The sequence below is a fragment of the Colletotrichum chrysophilum genome (assembly GCF_026319265.1).
Source record: "Colletotrichum chrysophilum strain AFK26 chromosome Unknown scaffold_119, whole genome shotgun sequence".
Taxonomy (NCBI): domain Eukaryota; kingdom Fungi; phylum Ascomycota; class Sordariomycetes; order Glomerellales; family Glomerellaceae; genus Colletotrichum; species Colletotrichum chrysophilum.
In genome coordinates this window covers 1-12,999 of record NW_026517406.1, presented here as the reverse complement: position 1 = coordinate 12,999, position 12,999 = coordinate 1, and the positions used below count along the sequence as shown (strand labels likewise).

The 12,999-nt window shown below is 53.2% G+C and overlaps 3 protein-coding genes across 3 annotated transcripts; 2 read left to right on the top strand and 1 right to left on the bottom strand.

Moving 5' to 3' along the window:
- Positions 1 to 2,301: 2,301 nt before the first annotated feature.
- On the bottom strand, positions 2,302 to 3,687 carry COL26b_010715 (uncharacterized protein; the record flags this gene model as incomplete). The annotated part of the gene is made up of 1 exon (XM_053183405.1): positions 2,302 to 3,687. The coding sequence occupies one exon, from the start codon at positions 3,685 to 3,687 to the stop codon at positions 2,302 to 2,304; it is 1,386 nt and encodes a 461-aa protein (XP_053032624.1).
- A 2,031-nt stretch (positions 3,688 to 5,718) lies between these two features.
- Positions 5,719 to 7,158, top strand: COL26b_010714 (uncharacterized protein; the record flags this gene model as incomplete). Its single annotated transcript, XM_053183404.1, has 2 exons — positions 5,719 to 5,814; positions 5,881 to 7,158. 2 exons carry the CDS (start codon positions 5,719 to 5,721, stop codon positions 7,156 to 7,158), a joined length of 1,374 nt encoding a protein of 457 aa, XP_053032623.1.
- A 5,259-nt stretch (positions 7,159 to 12,417) lies between these two features.
- COL26b_010713 (uncharacterized protein) lies at positions 12,418 to 12,961 on the top strand (the record flags this gene model as incomplete). The annotated part of the gene is made up of 1 exon (XM_053183403.1): positions 12,418 to 12,961. A coding segment is annotated over one exon (544 nt), but the record flags the coding sequence as incomplete, so codon positions are not given.
- Positions 12,962 to 12,999: the final 38 nt, after the last annotated feature.

The following is a 12,999-nucleotide window of genomic DNA, read 5'->3' as shown; positions in this document are numbered from 1 at the left end:
ACCGATTGAAGTTGATAAGAAGTCCTTGTTCCAGATTCGCTGCCTCAAGAAGTGTCCGTATAGCAAGATATGACGACTCTCCTGGGGTGAACACATGATTTGCCAAGATCTTCATAGCTTGGTTCAGTCTTTCGAACGTTCGCGAGGGTTCGGCAGTAGATGTCTCGAAAGAAAGAGCTGCCCATCTTGCCGACTGTGCCAGTCCGGAGAATAAAGATGTCATTTGGCTGACAATGTTCATCGTGGCTTTTGGTGACTGCGGTGGACCATCTTCACCTGCAAGGGCGGCGATTCGATCGTCAGACGAAGTGTTTCCCTGTCTTTGAAAGCGTTCAAGATGTCTCTGCAATAAGTCTGAGTGTAGAACGGTTTCTTCCGCAAAATGTTCCACTTGAAGATGCTCCTTGAAGTCTTCAATTGTTGCATAGATAACATTCTGGTCGCAGCTGGCGAAATGATGATCAATGATCAAGTGACATGCTTGCACTTCAGAGTCAACGACATCTGCTGATTTGCTGCAGAGGATGCAGCAAGATTCGACGCAAGAGTCGCTTCTGATGAAAAAGGAATCGATGCCAATACCTTGACCACAAGACCATCCTGTGTAGCACGCAGATGAGTCAGAGCCTGCATCCGGAAGCGACCATAGAGAGAGAGGCCTCTTCAGAGTTCTCCACGAGTCGCATGCCATCGAGTTAGGAAATGGGTAGCTTCTGGACAAGAGAATGTCACTGTTTCGTGTCATCTCCGTCGAAGGCAGTGATAATCCAGAATCGAAGAGGTGTGAAAGAGAGCCTTTGAAGCTCGAAAAGCTGCTGCTGAGGTCGGAGAGCTTGCTTTGAGTCTCCAAGTGCATCTTAGATATTTGGGCCATATGCCGTTCGCACATGATGGCGTAGTGCTCCTTGAGCCTATGTTCCCGGCCGGAAAAGTCCTGTTTCGCGTTGAGAAAAGCCACTTCGTTCGAAGTTTCCATTCTCGAGTTGCATTCGACCAACTCGAGAATACCTTGTTGAACCAGGTCGACTTTGGCGAGACTCATGGATGATATCAAACTGCGCACATAGTCAGTCGCAGTTACTGCCCTCATTACCCACGGCAGTATACCTGGTTAGCGCGCCAAGGTCGACGCTGAGTTGCGACCGATGACACTCGATCTTTGATTCGATGCCAGAAATCTCCCTTAATCGTCGGTTCCGAATGGCATCTATGATCCGTTGGCGCTTCGACGAATGCCTTGGTCTTGCATCGGCCGGTGACGTCCACTCAACCAAGTCATTGTGGCAGTCTTTCAGATGTAAGCTAAGCTCTGCTACTTTGGCGTTCCAGGGCGACGTATCACTCTGCGCAGGTGCCCCTCCTAGAGATTCCAGTAGAGACTTGACATGGTTGAGAGTGATGGCGAGGCTCCGCGCCTCTTTTGTCAGGGATTCCGTCCGGCCATCCAACTCTTTAACGTCTTGGATAAAGCCATCCAGCTTAATCACACCACTGATGGCCTGGCCGGCAATTCCGACAAGGCCAGCGATACTGGCCGCCACGGAAATAGCTTCCATGTCCGAGAAGTGTTGGTGAAAGTTTTGAAAATGATATCGATATGGAACGGAGAAGCTGTGGCTTTTTGGACCACCTAGTCCGATCAAGTGCGGCTCATCCTGTGTATCAGGATGTCTCGCCGGCATATGCGCTGGTTGACTGTAGCACCAAGGCAGTTTCGAGGGCTAACACAGCAAAGAACTGGCTGGTCGAGGCGGTGCGAGTAGAACGCAACGCTACTGCAAGCATGGCCAATTAAACCAGGAGACCACGCGGCATCGTTCTCACATGGTCGTGACAAAATATGCACTTTCATCGTCAGACCATTCATTGGCGTTCGGTCCAAGATTTTGCAGACCACGAATACCAATCGACATGCTGTGTCTGGTATTGTGGCAATCGCGTGTCTCCCTTGTACCTCACTTTGTACTCGACCCCAGTCCAGTGCGAGGAGCGCTCTGCCAATCTCCATGTCACTTTCAACGGAAGCGGGGTTGCAACGCAGAAGACGCAGGCCACAAGACGGAAACTCTCGGAATCATGTCATCGACCCGTGCGGAAGTCAGGGTGAACAGCCGCTGGGCATGCGAGTTAACATCGTACTCTCCGCAATTGTCCGACAGGAAACCTCAGACAGTCATTAGCGAGGAATTCACATAAAGGCCAAGGAGCGTATCGACGCGCATGAGCCATATTCATTTTTCATCTCTTCGCTATTCCCTCTTTGAATCATAAAGTAACATGACACCCATATGCCGGCAGAAATCACGCCTCGCTCGCTTTTCGGTGCTTCTCCCGCACAGAGTTCGCGGAAGAGCTGATGCTAGCCTTGGACGATGAATGCCGCAGCGACCTCTCCGCCACGCTCTCGGCTCCGGACCCGCTATCCGTCCGCGTGACGCTGCTCTCCCTGGCCAGCGGCGACGGTATGTCGGGTGTGACTGATCTCGACTCAATGTTGGGGCGCTTCGCCTTGGACATGGACCCGAGCTTCTTCCGCCTCTTGTCGGACGCGTTGGAACCCGTGCTGGCTTTCCTGCTGACGGTGCCGTCTCCGTCGTCGCCGGGCATCGTCGCAACGGAGGGCGTGAGGCTGCGCGAAGAGCTCGTCGAGCTGCGGCGGTGCGCGCTGGTGGTGCTACTCCGGCGTCGGTGCTCGCGCTCGATAGCTGCGGCGCGGGGGTGGATCGTCGTCTTTTCGCTGCCATGGCGGGACGGGGAGCCGGGGCGGAGGGTGTTTGCGCGGTCGACACGGTGCCAGGGGAGCCACCAGAAGATGCCCCAGCGCTGCTTGGCTACCTGGCGATCGCGTGCGGCGAGCTTCTTCTGGATGAGGGCGCGGCGCTCGTTTTCCTTCTCCCAGTACTCTGTGCGGTAGATTTCCCAGTTTTCTCTAAATGTCGGCGTAAATGGCTTCGCAAGCATGAGAAGCTTCACGTAGTCGCCGCCCGGGGCGAGATCCTCTTCGTGGCCGCCCTTCTCTTCGTCCTCGACCAGGATGGGTAGCGTGGGGTGGTTATCGGGGTTGAGGCTGAGCTCCTTCTCGACTTCGCGCAGGATGGACGGTTCGACATAGCGGTAGGATGAGCTCGCGGTGTGGGAGAAGAGACCGTAGGTTAGGAAGAAGCCAATGGTCGAGCCCATCTCGGCCCACCACGGTCTGCGAATGATGACGAGCTTGCAGTTGAAGCCGCGCAGGCCGCGGTTTGAGATGGGGAACCAGCGTCGCGGCCAGCGGATGCCGCGCTCCCATATGCCGGTAGCCCAGACGAGGATGGCGGTCATTACGCCTCCCATGAAGCAGATCTTTTCAAAAGTCTCGACGCCCCAGTAAACGGAGCCGCCAACGCCGCGGCCGTCCTCGCGCGGGGCAAAAAAGAGGGCGTAGCCGAAGCCGCATATCCAGGCGGTGAGCAGGGTGAAGAAGAATGTGTGATGACGGCGGCGGGCGCGCAGCTCGAGATATTGCGCGCGAAGGGAGGCTTCGAGGATGAGGAGGTTCAGGTAGACCATGGACGGGGAGCTCGGGGTATGGCTCAGCGGGTCGGTCGGCTTGCCAGAGTCTGGTTGTACGCCGGTGGTGCCGACGGGAGACTTGGATTCTTTGCCCGGAGGCGGGGCGCCTTTGACGATGGAGTCGACGTCGGCCATGGCTGCGGTATGAGTGCGTCCGAAAGGGGGTGACTGGGTGTGGTTTTCCCCCTTCGGCGGTGGTGGTCGGGGTGCGGTGCAGCGGTCAAGAAGTTCGATCGGGACGGAATTGGAGGTTTTTGGAGGGGCCTGGACCTCGGCGGCAGGCGCGTCAACAGATGTACGCAGGCATGCGCGATGGTAGATGCGCAGGAGATGTCGGATTGAGGTGCAGGTGCAGGAGGGAGCAACGACAAAAGCTGCAGCGCTGCACTGCCCTTGGAGTGGGAGGAGAAGGGAAGAATGTGCGGTGTCGAAGTTGGATGTTTCTGCCGGCGAGACAAGGGCGGAATTGGACGGCGGTGGTCAGATGTCAGACACTGGACGGTGGACTGCCCGCCAGAGCTGCTGCTGGCCTGCAGGTGAAGTGGGCTGGCAGGCTGGCCGTTGGCTTGTGCTGGTGCTGCTGGGGTGGAAATTCCGCTCCGTTTGGTGGGTGAAGTGGCAGGTGTGGAACGTCATAGCAAAGAGCTGCACCTGCCCTTTGGTGGGAGGCGGGTGAAAGTGGTCCTGGCGTCTTGGAGCGATAAGCGATATCGATAAGGATAAGGCACCCAGTTGTTGGGGAAGAGATGCTACCACGAGATTAATTGCTGAACAAGTTGAGCAACGGCCAGGGGGGAGCTGTTGTTTTCTGACTGGTCTTCAAGATTTGGACCAATTTAGACGCGAAAACGTCTCCATAGCTGTTGGTAACCGACAACTGGCTTCAACTGGTGTAATTACGTGGCGTGCAGTTAGGAGTTTGGTCTGTGTGGTTGCAGATTCAGGGACTAGAGGCAATGGTTCAGTGATTTCTTCTTTTAGAGGGATTTGAGAGCTCGTGAAGAGACAATGGCTCTGGAACTTGACATGCCTACGACGGCCATGCCATAACACCAGTATCTATCGTTATCAAGTCCATGGAAGAGCTGATGCATTGAAACAATTCGATGGAAACAAGCTTCGTCCCTTCTCGAAAACCCAATGCGCTCGGGCTACTGCAGACAGACTCTAACGGCTCCAAGTGTTGATGTCATGCATCGGCCAGTCCAGATTGCATCAAACCAAACCAGACAGACACCTACAGCGGTATTCTTTCCCAAAATACCATCTAGTGACGCCTACTTTAAGTGTACGGCTTGGATATAATTCCCGTGCTTACGTCTTCTCTCAGCTCAGCCCAGCCAGGCAGCAAACAAAAGGCTTCATTCTGGAAGCTCCCCCCGGGACATCGGAGTGTTGGTGGCCTCTTACCGCCGACACGGCCCAATGCAGGTGACCGGCCCACATTCAGCCCGCCAAACTCCGAGTGCTAAGTCCATGAACCGCTCCGCAGCCCACCAATCCCGCCCGTCCACCCCTGTCGCCCCCAACTGCTCTCAACAAGCTTGTCGAATTACGGGCCCTCCCACTGCCAAACTGCCTCTTTGTTCCTGTCCCAAGTCAGCGTCACCACCCGTCTGTCTCTGCCTCTGTCTCTACACCCCCCTCCCCCTCCAACGGCCTAGCCCTCCATTGGCAGCGTTTCCGAGATTTCTTCTCGATTTTTCTCAATTGTTATCTGATCCTCCGCTCCGCCTGCACCTTACCACCCCCGGCTCTCCGCTGACTGATGAGTCGTCGCAAGTTTCAAAGGGCCCCCGACACTGCGCAAAATCCGTTCTCCGGACACGTACATCCGGCGCCCGCAGCCACACTGACACCAATCCCACGTGTATTGCGAGCCTTGCTGCTGCCACCGTAGCGTAGCTCGCACCTACACCTGCCTGCCCTTGTTCTGTTGTCTTGCCCGTCATTCATCACGTATATAACACGCCCACCCCTCCCTTTCGCCACCCCCGTCCACCCGGTATGATACAGCAACAAACTGCCTCTGCTGTGGTGAACGGGTCGCGACTGAAGCTTGCTTCTTCCATAATCACCTCGTCCTCCTCCAGCGTCAAATCGACATCCGCCCCCAGCATACGCCCTTCCTCAGAAGACTCAATTCAACGCCGATACAGCCAGACAATGGCCGCCTCCGCCGCACCTGCGCGCCCCGATGCGCGAAGCCGTCCCGCCGGCACCTACTTCCCTCTGGGATACAAGGACGCCGTCTACGAATGGGTAAGAACCCCTCAGAAGCATCGTGACACCTAAACCCTCCAGCAGACTAACACTCTTCTCCCGCAGTGGTCCAGCGTCACCCCCCAAATGGCCGAGCGCAACGTCCTGTCCCACATCCCCTACCTCAAAGACACCCTCGACTCGAACAAGCACGACCCCTTCGGCAAGCGCGTGTGGTCCTCCCAAATGGTCGAGCTCTCCGGCAAGAACCGCGCCCTGAACGAGTACTCCGTCGAGCGCGTCGGCGAAAAGGTCGACAACACCCTCGTCATCGTCCACGGCTACGGCGCCGGCCTCGGCTTCTTCTACAAAAACTTCGAGCCCCTCTCCCGCGCAAAGGGCTGGAAGCTCTACGCCCTCGACATGCTCGGCATGGGCAACTCCACCCGCCCGCCCTTCAAGGTCCACGCAAAGGACCAGGCCGCCAAGACCGCAGAAGCCGAGGCCTGGTTCATCGACGCCCTCGAGGAGTGGCGCAAGAAGCGCGACATCGACAAGATGACCCTCATCGGCCACTCCCTCGGCGGCTACCTCTCCGTCGCCTACGCCCTCAAGTACCCCGGCCACATCAAGAAGCTCATCCTCGCCTCCCCGGTCGGCATCCCCGCCGACCCCTACGCCGTCAATGAGTCTATGCCCGAGCCCGAAGAGTCCACCCTTCAGAACGAGTTCACGCAGGACCAAAACGCCGTCACCACCGACGACCACAACTCCTCCACCGCCGCCGCCTCCCGCTCCAAGACCTCCACAAACTCCACCAACGCCCCGAAGCGGCCCCTCCCAGGCTGGCTCGTCTGGCTCTGGGACGCCAACGTCTCCCCCTTCAGCATCGTCCGCTTCACCGGGCCCCTCGGCCCGCGCTTCGTCTCCGGCTGGACCTCGCGCCGCTTCAACCACCTCCCCGCCGACGAGTCCAAGTCCCTGCACGACTACGCCTTCTCCATCTTCCGCCAGCGCGGCAGCGGCGAGTACGCCCTGCCCTACATTCTCGCGCCCGGCGCCTACGCCCGCAGCCCCATCATCAACAGGATAGACGGCGTCGGCCGTCAGGTTATCGAGAAGAACGGCGAGAAGATCCGCGAGACGGGCATCCCCGTCGTCTTCATGTACGGCGAGAACGACTGGATGGACGTCGCGGGCGGCCTCGAGGCCGAGGAGAAGCTGAAGCAGCGCCGCGCGCAGGCGCTGCTGACCGCCACCGACGAGGAGAAGGCCCGCGAGAACGGGTCCGCCAAGGTCAAGGTCATTTCCAAGGCGGGCCACCACCTCTACCTCGATAACGCCGACGAGTTCAATGACTTTATTCGTAAAGAGATGGAAGACGTCGAGAAGAGCAAATTATAGACTCTTGAGTTCGTGTGTGATTGTTACAGCGGAAAGAGCTTAAAATGGGGAAAGGTCTGGCATATGCTTCACGGCGCCCGGCTGGAGTGTGGTGGCATTCTACACGGCGTTTTTTAATCTGTTTTTTTTTTTTTTTTTTGCGCATTGCATTGCATGATAACTACGGTTTACGAGCCCAAGATGGCCGAAATGGAAATATCCAGTGGGAGCGTTTGGCTTGGTCCGCTACTAGAGTTTCCTCAATCGGATTCACATAGATTTTCAAATACAGTTCTGAATAGTTATTTCTTCATTGTACGCTGAGAATTTTGCCACTGAGCGAGTGACGGAATCCTTCTGCTGATCCGGCTGCGTTCCGGTAGTGCCCGGATCTGCACCGGGCCTGATTGGTCCCACATCTTTACCCCAACTCCCGAGCCGCGGTAACGGCTTTGGCCGGGTCCCGACGACATGCCCACCTCCCAGGCAGGGGTTTTGGTCATCAGTTGGGAGCTCGAAGCACAAAGGCTGAGAGAATCCGTGTATGTTCAACTTGTAATGTTGGGAATTACAGTGGAGGGCAAGCTTCAACAGAACCCAGCTCGTTTCCGGCTTTTTACACACCATTCTTCTTGGAAATCATCAGTGAGTAGCCATTGACGCGAAACCATATAAATAATGTTGAATTAGCCATTGAAAGATTCCAGGGCAATCAACTTGCGGTATTCTCTTAGTTTTGAATGAGACTGAACAGCCAAAAGATGAACATTTGGCGTGCCTTGTTTGTATTTCCTCATTGGTCGTTCTTCGCCACTTTTCTCACCTGCTCATTATCCGCCCTCGCTGTTCCTGATGTATTCCGAATAGAATCATATCATTGCGGAAGTCCTCGACTATGTCAACTTACTTTCGTGTTAGCTGACACCATGTGGGTGTGGCATCGCGTGTAAAGCAAGCGAGCTAGAACGATCAATTAGAGGTGGCAGCAACCACGTGGATCTGGTTGCGCTGTAAGGTCAGGTTCCGTTCTCAGCCAGAGGCCTAGCTTTATATACCGCATGTTGTTTGAACCTGATCCCCTAGTCCTTCCTAAGATGAATTGCCTGCGCTGTGCCTCAAATACTTTGAATAGTATTCAGTTAGCTTTGAGAAACTCCCCACGGCAATCGATGTTCATGTTGTAAGCGTTGGATGGCAATGAACAGTCAGAAAAGCAATCTGCTTGCTCGATCTTGTCTCTTCATTTGCCTGCCCCTATCCTCGCGATCCTTATTTCTTTGAATCTTTCATTGTCAATCTCCGTTTTCTTTGCTATTTTGACTTCGAATAGTTTCAAAGCCTTCGGCTGGCTTGTGATATTTTTGCTGTTTTGAGAAGTTGAGACAGCATCTCACGATCTTTTGCGGAGAAACCAAGCAAGAATGGTCAAACTGACAACACTCGTCACAGACCTCAAGCCATGGACCATATTTGCGTCGCGGTGTCAAATGCTGCATCAGCGTGGAGCATCTGTCTTTAAGTACATACTGCATTTGTAAAGTCACTCTTCAGCAGCTTGTGTGTGGCGGAATGGCACAGTCATACGGAGTAGCCATGACGAGTTGCTTAAATACCCATATTTTCATTTCCTATGAGAAATTTTGCACGACAGATTAGATCGCTGACCACCATTCAGGCTTGTTCATTTGGTCGGAACTGGATGGGAAAAGTCACGAACGTATGCCAGGTCAGCTTTTCTTTTCGGTCACTGTTGGTTTTCTACAGGGGACAGTTCATTTGCCACCACCGTTCCCTCTAGCGTATTCTCGCATATATCCGGCCTAGACTTGTCGTGGTTCCATCGGGTCCTCTCGCAAGAGTAGTTGGAGTCAACATGCTTTACACTAAGCAAGTCAAGCCAGGCGATCAAGTCTCGAGGTAATGGCACACTTCGATTCGTGCTGTGCCGTTAACAAAAGCTCTAGTCAAAGCGAGTTAAATATGCTTTTCAACCGATGTCAACTCCGACTTGGCTCGGGAGGGCAGGACCCACCAAAGCGACGCACCTTCTTGGGTCGTGGCATAAATAGTAGTGGTGCGTGGCTACAGAAACAACTTGACGAGCAAATTGATCCTCCACTAGGCCCTGTTCGCTGAGCTCTGAAGGACTGAGGTCTAAAGGTTTGTGCTGGGAAAACAGCGTCAGCAAACATCAGGAGAAATCCAGCGATACTTGACCATAATGATTGACGACCTTGCGGGAAACTTCTCGTCGTTACCAGTCATCCTTCTCTGTATATTACAGCGAGGAATAACACAAGCGAGAAGACTGAAGACTAAGTTACGTGTGTGGGCACCTGGAAAACATAGACGAGACTTTTCTCATAAAGCGAGCTCTCACGATCAAAAAAGCTTATTCCTGGCTTTTCATCAACTGTCATAAGACACATACGCCGATTATATCAATGTCCTACAGATAAAATGTCTTAGAAAATCATGCTTTATAGTAAATGATTAACGTCCCGGGCTTGTTCTCGTTTGGTAAGTTCCAAGTCTTGGGGCATTGCGGCCTACAGGAAGAATACGCGGCAAGGCCCTGTCAGAAAGTATATAAGAGGATTAATTCAGCATAGAACGGTTCTTCAGTTCTTCAGCACGATTGTACCCAGCTAGGTTTCGTTGAGTTCGGTGCACTTAGCAGTGCGACGCATCAATGCAAGGTAGCGATGGCTTGACTTTGCGGCTCCTCCGTAAACACTGCGTCGAGCTTCATCTCTTGGTGTCTCTGCGTTCTGATTATTTGCTGGGAATAAAGTCCGGAAGGCAATGCCTTGAGAATAGATCAAGCCCTCATTGCGGCAGCGAGACATCTCTAAGCCAACTCGCCAGATTCAGTCAGTGGCTTCATGATTCAAGGCCTACACATCAAGCCCACAACTTTCATGTCGTTGAACTCATGAAATCTCACGGAAGGATTGCTTTTATAGGTTGAAACATTGAAATGTCACATTGCCGAGACCCGGTGGGAGTGGCCATAAGTTTGTTTGCCCATGGTGATAGCTTCGATAGTCATGGTTTGAGTGACATAATGAGTAACGCTTTCCAGGTAGTGTCACTTGGCTGTCCGCGTAATGTACTCTACTATGCCAATCGTAATAAACCTAATGCTTAGATAAAGACGATAGTAGTAAAGAAGATGATAACGACGAAAGACGAGGACGAGGATGACGATGATGACGATGACGATAGTAGACGACGATAGGATATAAAGTTAATAGATGACGATGACAGATGGTAACAATAGAGTCGATGTACGGGTTACACGGGTACGTGGTGGACACTGCCCGGCTAGCAAACCTCAACAGAGGCTTAGGTTGGATAGAATTTAACATAGATAAGTTTCTTTTCGTGGGAGATTCTGGTCATTCTGCTTGTATATCTACGCCAATTGTTTGAGCAGGTGGGAGCAAAGGTATCACATTCCCAAAGTATTCACACTTCTGAAGAGGAAACTTCAATCGCAGATCAACTGTATGATCTCAACTGTCTCCTTTAGCTGCTATCACATTACTTGCCAATGAATACATAGAAGTAGGATTCAAAATTGGGAGACGAGTAACGACGAGCAAGACAAGTCGCTTTCGTGGGAATTGACTCTTAGGGTTCGTGTGTTCAGCCCCTTGTCAGGTTTTCGTTTGAACTTCGTGATAGCTTTTAGGTCAGCACAAATCTGTCGTCTATGTTGCACGAGGGGTTCCCATCCTCATTGTTACATATGCATAAAACGACCGACAATTTCAGCATCGTATGTCCTCATAGACAAACAAGTGAAAGAGTTTCCAAAATCGGTCGGTCATTCAGTGCGTGGAGTTTGCACCCGGTCGGTATCGTACCTTGATATCGACAGGCTTCAAGGCTCGGACAGATCCCGAATTCTTTATTAAAGAGGCTACTCTTGCGAGAATCAATCAGAGATAGGAACAGAGAAATTTGTGATGAGTTTCGGATGTATTCATCAGGACTCGATGGTTGGGAATTTGGCGAGTCACTCAAGTGACTCTGCACAGTGTTCAGCGTTTTTGCAGCTAGCCTCATTCCCCTGCTCATACACAGAAGAGAGACCAGGTAGTGATATGCCAGGTTATATTTTATATCAAGTCGTGCCCCGACAAGGTTGACGTCGCGAGGCATATTCCATCATCGTTCAAAAGGTGTTCGAGATATAAAAGCTGACAGCCTTCAAATGTCTACCAAGACCCAACAAATTTGAGGCATTGTACTGAAATGTTCAACGTCTTCGGCACGCATGGTGCTAAAGTGAGGTCGTTCTGCTGAAAACGTAGCAAAAGAGCAGTAGTTAGCCGAGTTCTGGTCATTGTCGTCCCTGTCCGTCATTTTTGCCATACTCTCGTTTATACAAGGAATCAATAATCTGGAATCGGTTTGACGACAAGCAGGTCTTCTACAAGACAACACAAAGCTTCGTCGCTTAGCTGTGGAATAAGATCTTAAGCTCGTCGAAGCCACGCGATAGTGGCAAAGATTGTCTCTACAGACTTCTAAAGCAAGGAGGTAAGAGCTTTGAAATAGCTTCTCAGGCAACTAGAGAAGCCGTGGACGAACTGGCGGTATGCCGATCTTCGTCTTGAAATCAACTTACACGTAGGCCAAGTCAGCCTCTAGCTCTAGGATTGGTCAGCTATCGACTGCTGCCATTGTTGTTCACCAAGCCAGGTTTGTTTCCCCGACGTTCCGCTTCAGTTATCTCACGTCAACAAAGTCACATGGAGAACACCCACAAAGGCACCATGCCCGTTTGGATGTCCTTGCGGGGCTCACTGAGCAGCATGCCTCTGTCTTTCGTTGTCCTCATGGTCGACTCGACGACCAGATGCCCCGTCATCCCAAGTCCCCCCCCTCACGTGTTAGCCTCCACGCGACGCGTTTTCCCTCAGCAGACCCAGCTGCCTCCCAAAACAGACTTCGATCCGATTTCAGTGGCTCAACAAAAATTTCTTCCAAAGGCAAACGCGGTGATTCGGTCGTGGGTCGTTTAGATGTATAAGAGAATCCCCTCTTCCTCCACGATCACTGCCCCCGGCTTGCCATCACCACCATCACCATCACCATCAGTTCCAATTTTTCCTCGCTTCAAAAACATCTTGGAGTCACTCGACTCACGGCTCTATCGCATTCACAAGCAATCTGACTCATCTTTCTGCTTCAATTCGCCGGCCTCTCTGATTCACACCGAACACCTCCCCAAACATCAGCGACAAACATCCCTTGCAAGTGGTCACAATGATGGGGATTGACGAGCTCCGAAGCCTCTGTGCCAGTGCCTGGGACACGCCTCAAGCCGACGGCCTCCCTAACAGCTATGAAGACGACGGCTCGCATCTTTTCAACGATGCCAGCACCTACTTCAGACCCCCTCAAGCACCAGCCAGTCCTCCCATGGAATATTCTGACTTCGCATCCTACTACAACAATGGCGAAACGAGCGTCTTGGACCAGTTCAACCAGTTGCCCGCCTCGATGATCAACCAAGAGCTCACCCTTTCCACTTTCGAGCACAATGCTCTCCCCCAACACCAAGCTTCCCTCCAGGGCCATGGCCCTCAGCATGAAGCTCTCCCCCAGCATCCCACTGACTGGGCCATCACGGAGCAGCACGACAGCTTAACCCCCGTCACCCGCTCGACCACCCCCGAGCTCCCCTTCACAGCCAACCTCTCCTCCATCAACACCAATGGCGCGTACGTCGTCCCAGGCGGCTTCGCCTCCAAGCTCGCCTCCGCCCTCCCCATCCCCTCCACCGTTCCCGCTGCCGAGCGCGCCGTCCGTGAGGCCGCCATGCTCGCCATCCTCTCCTCCCACAAG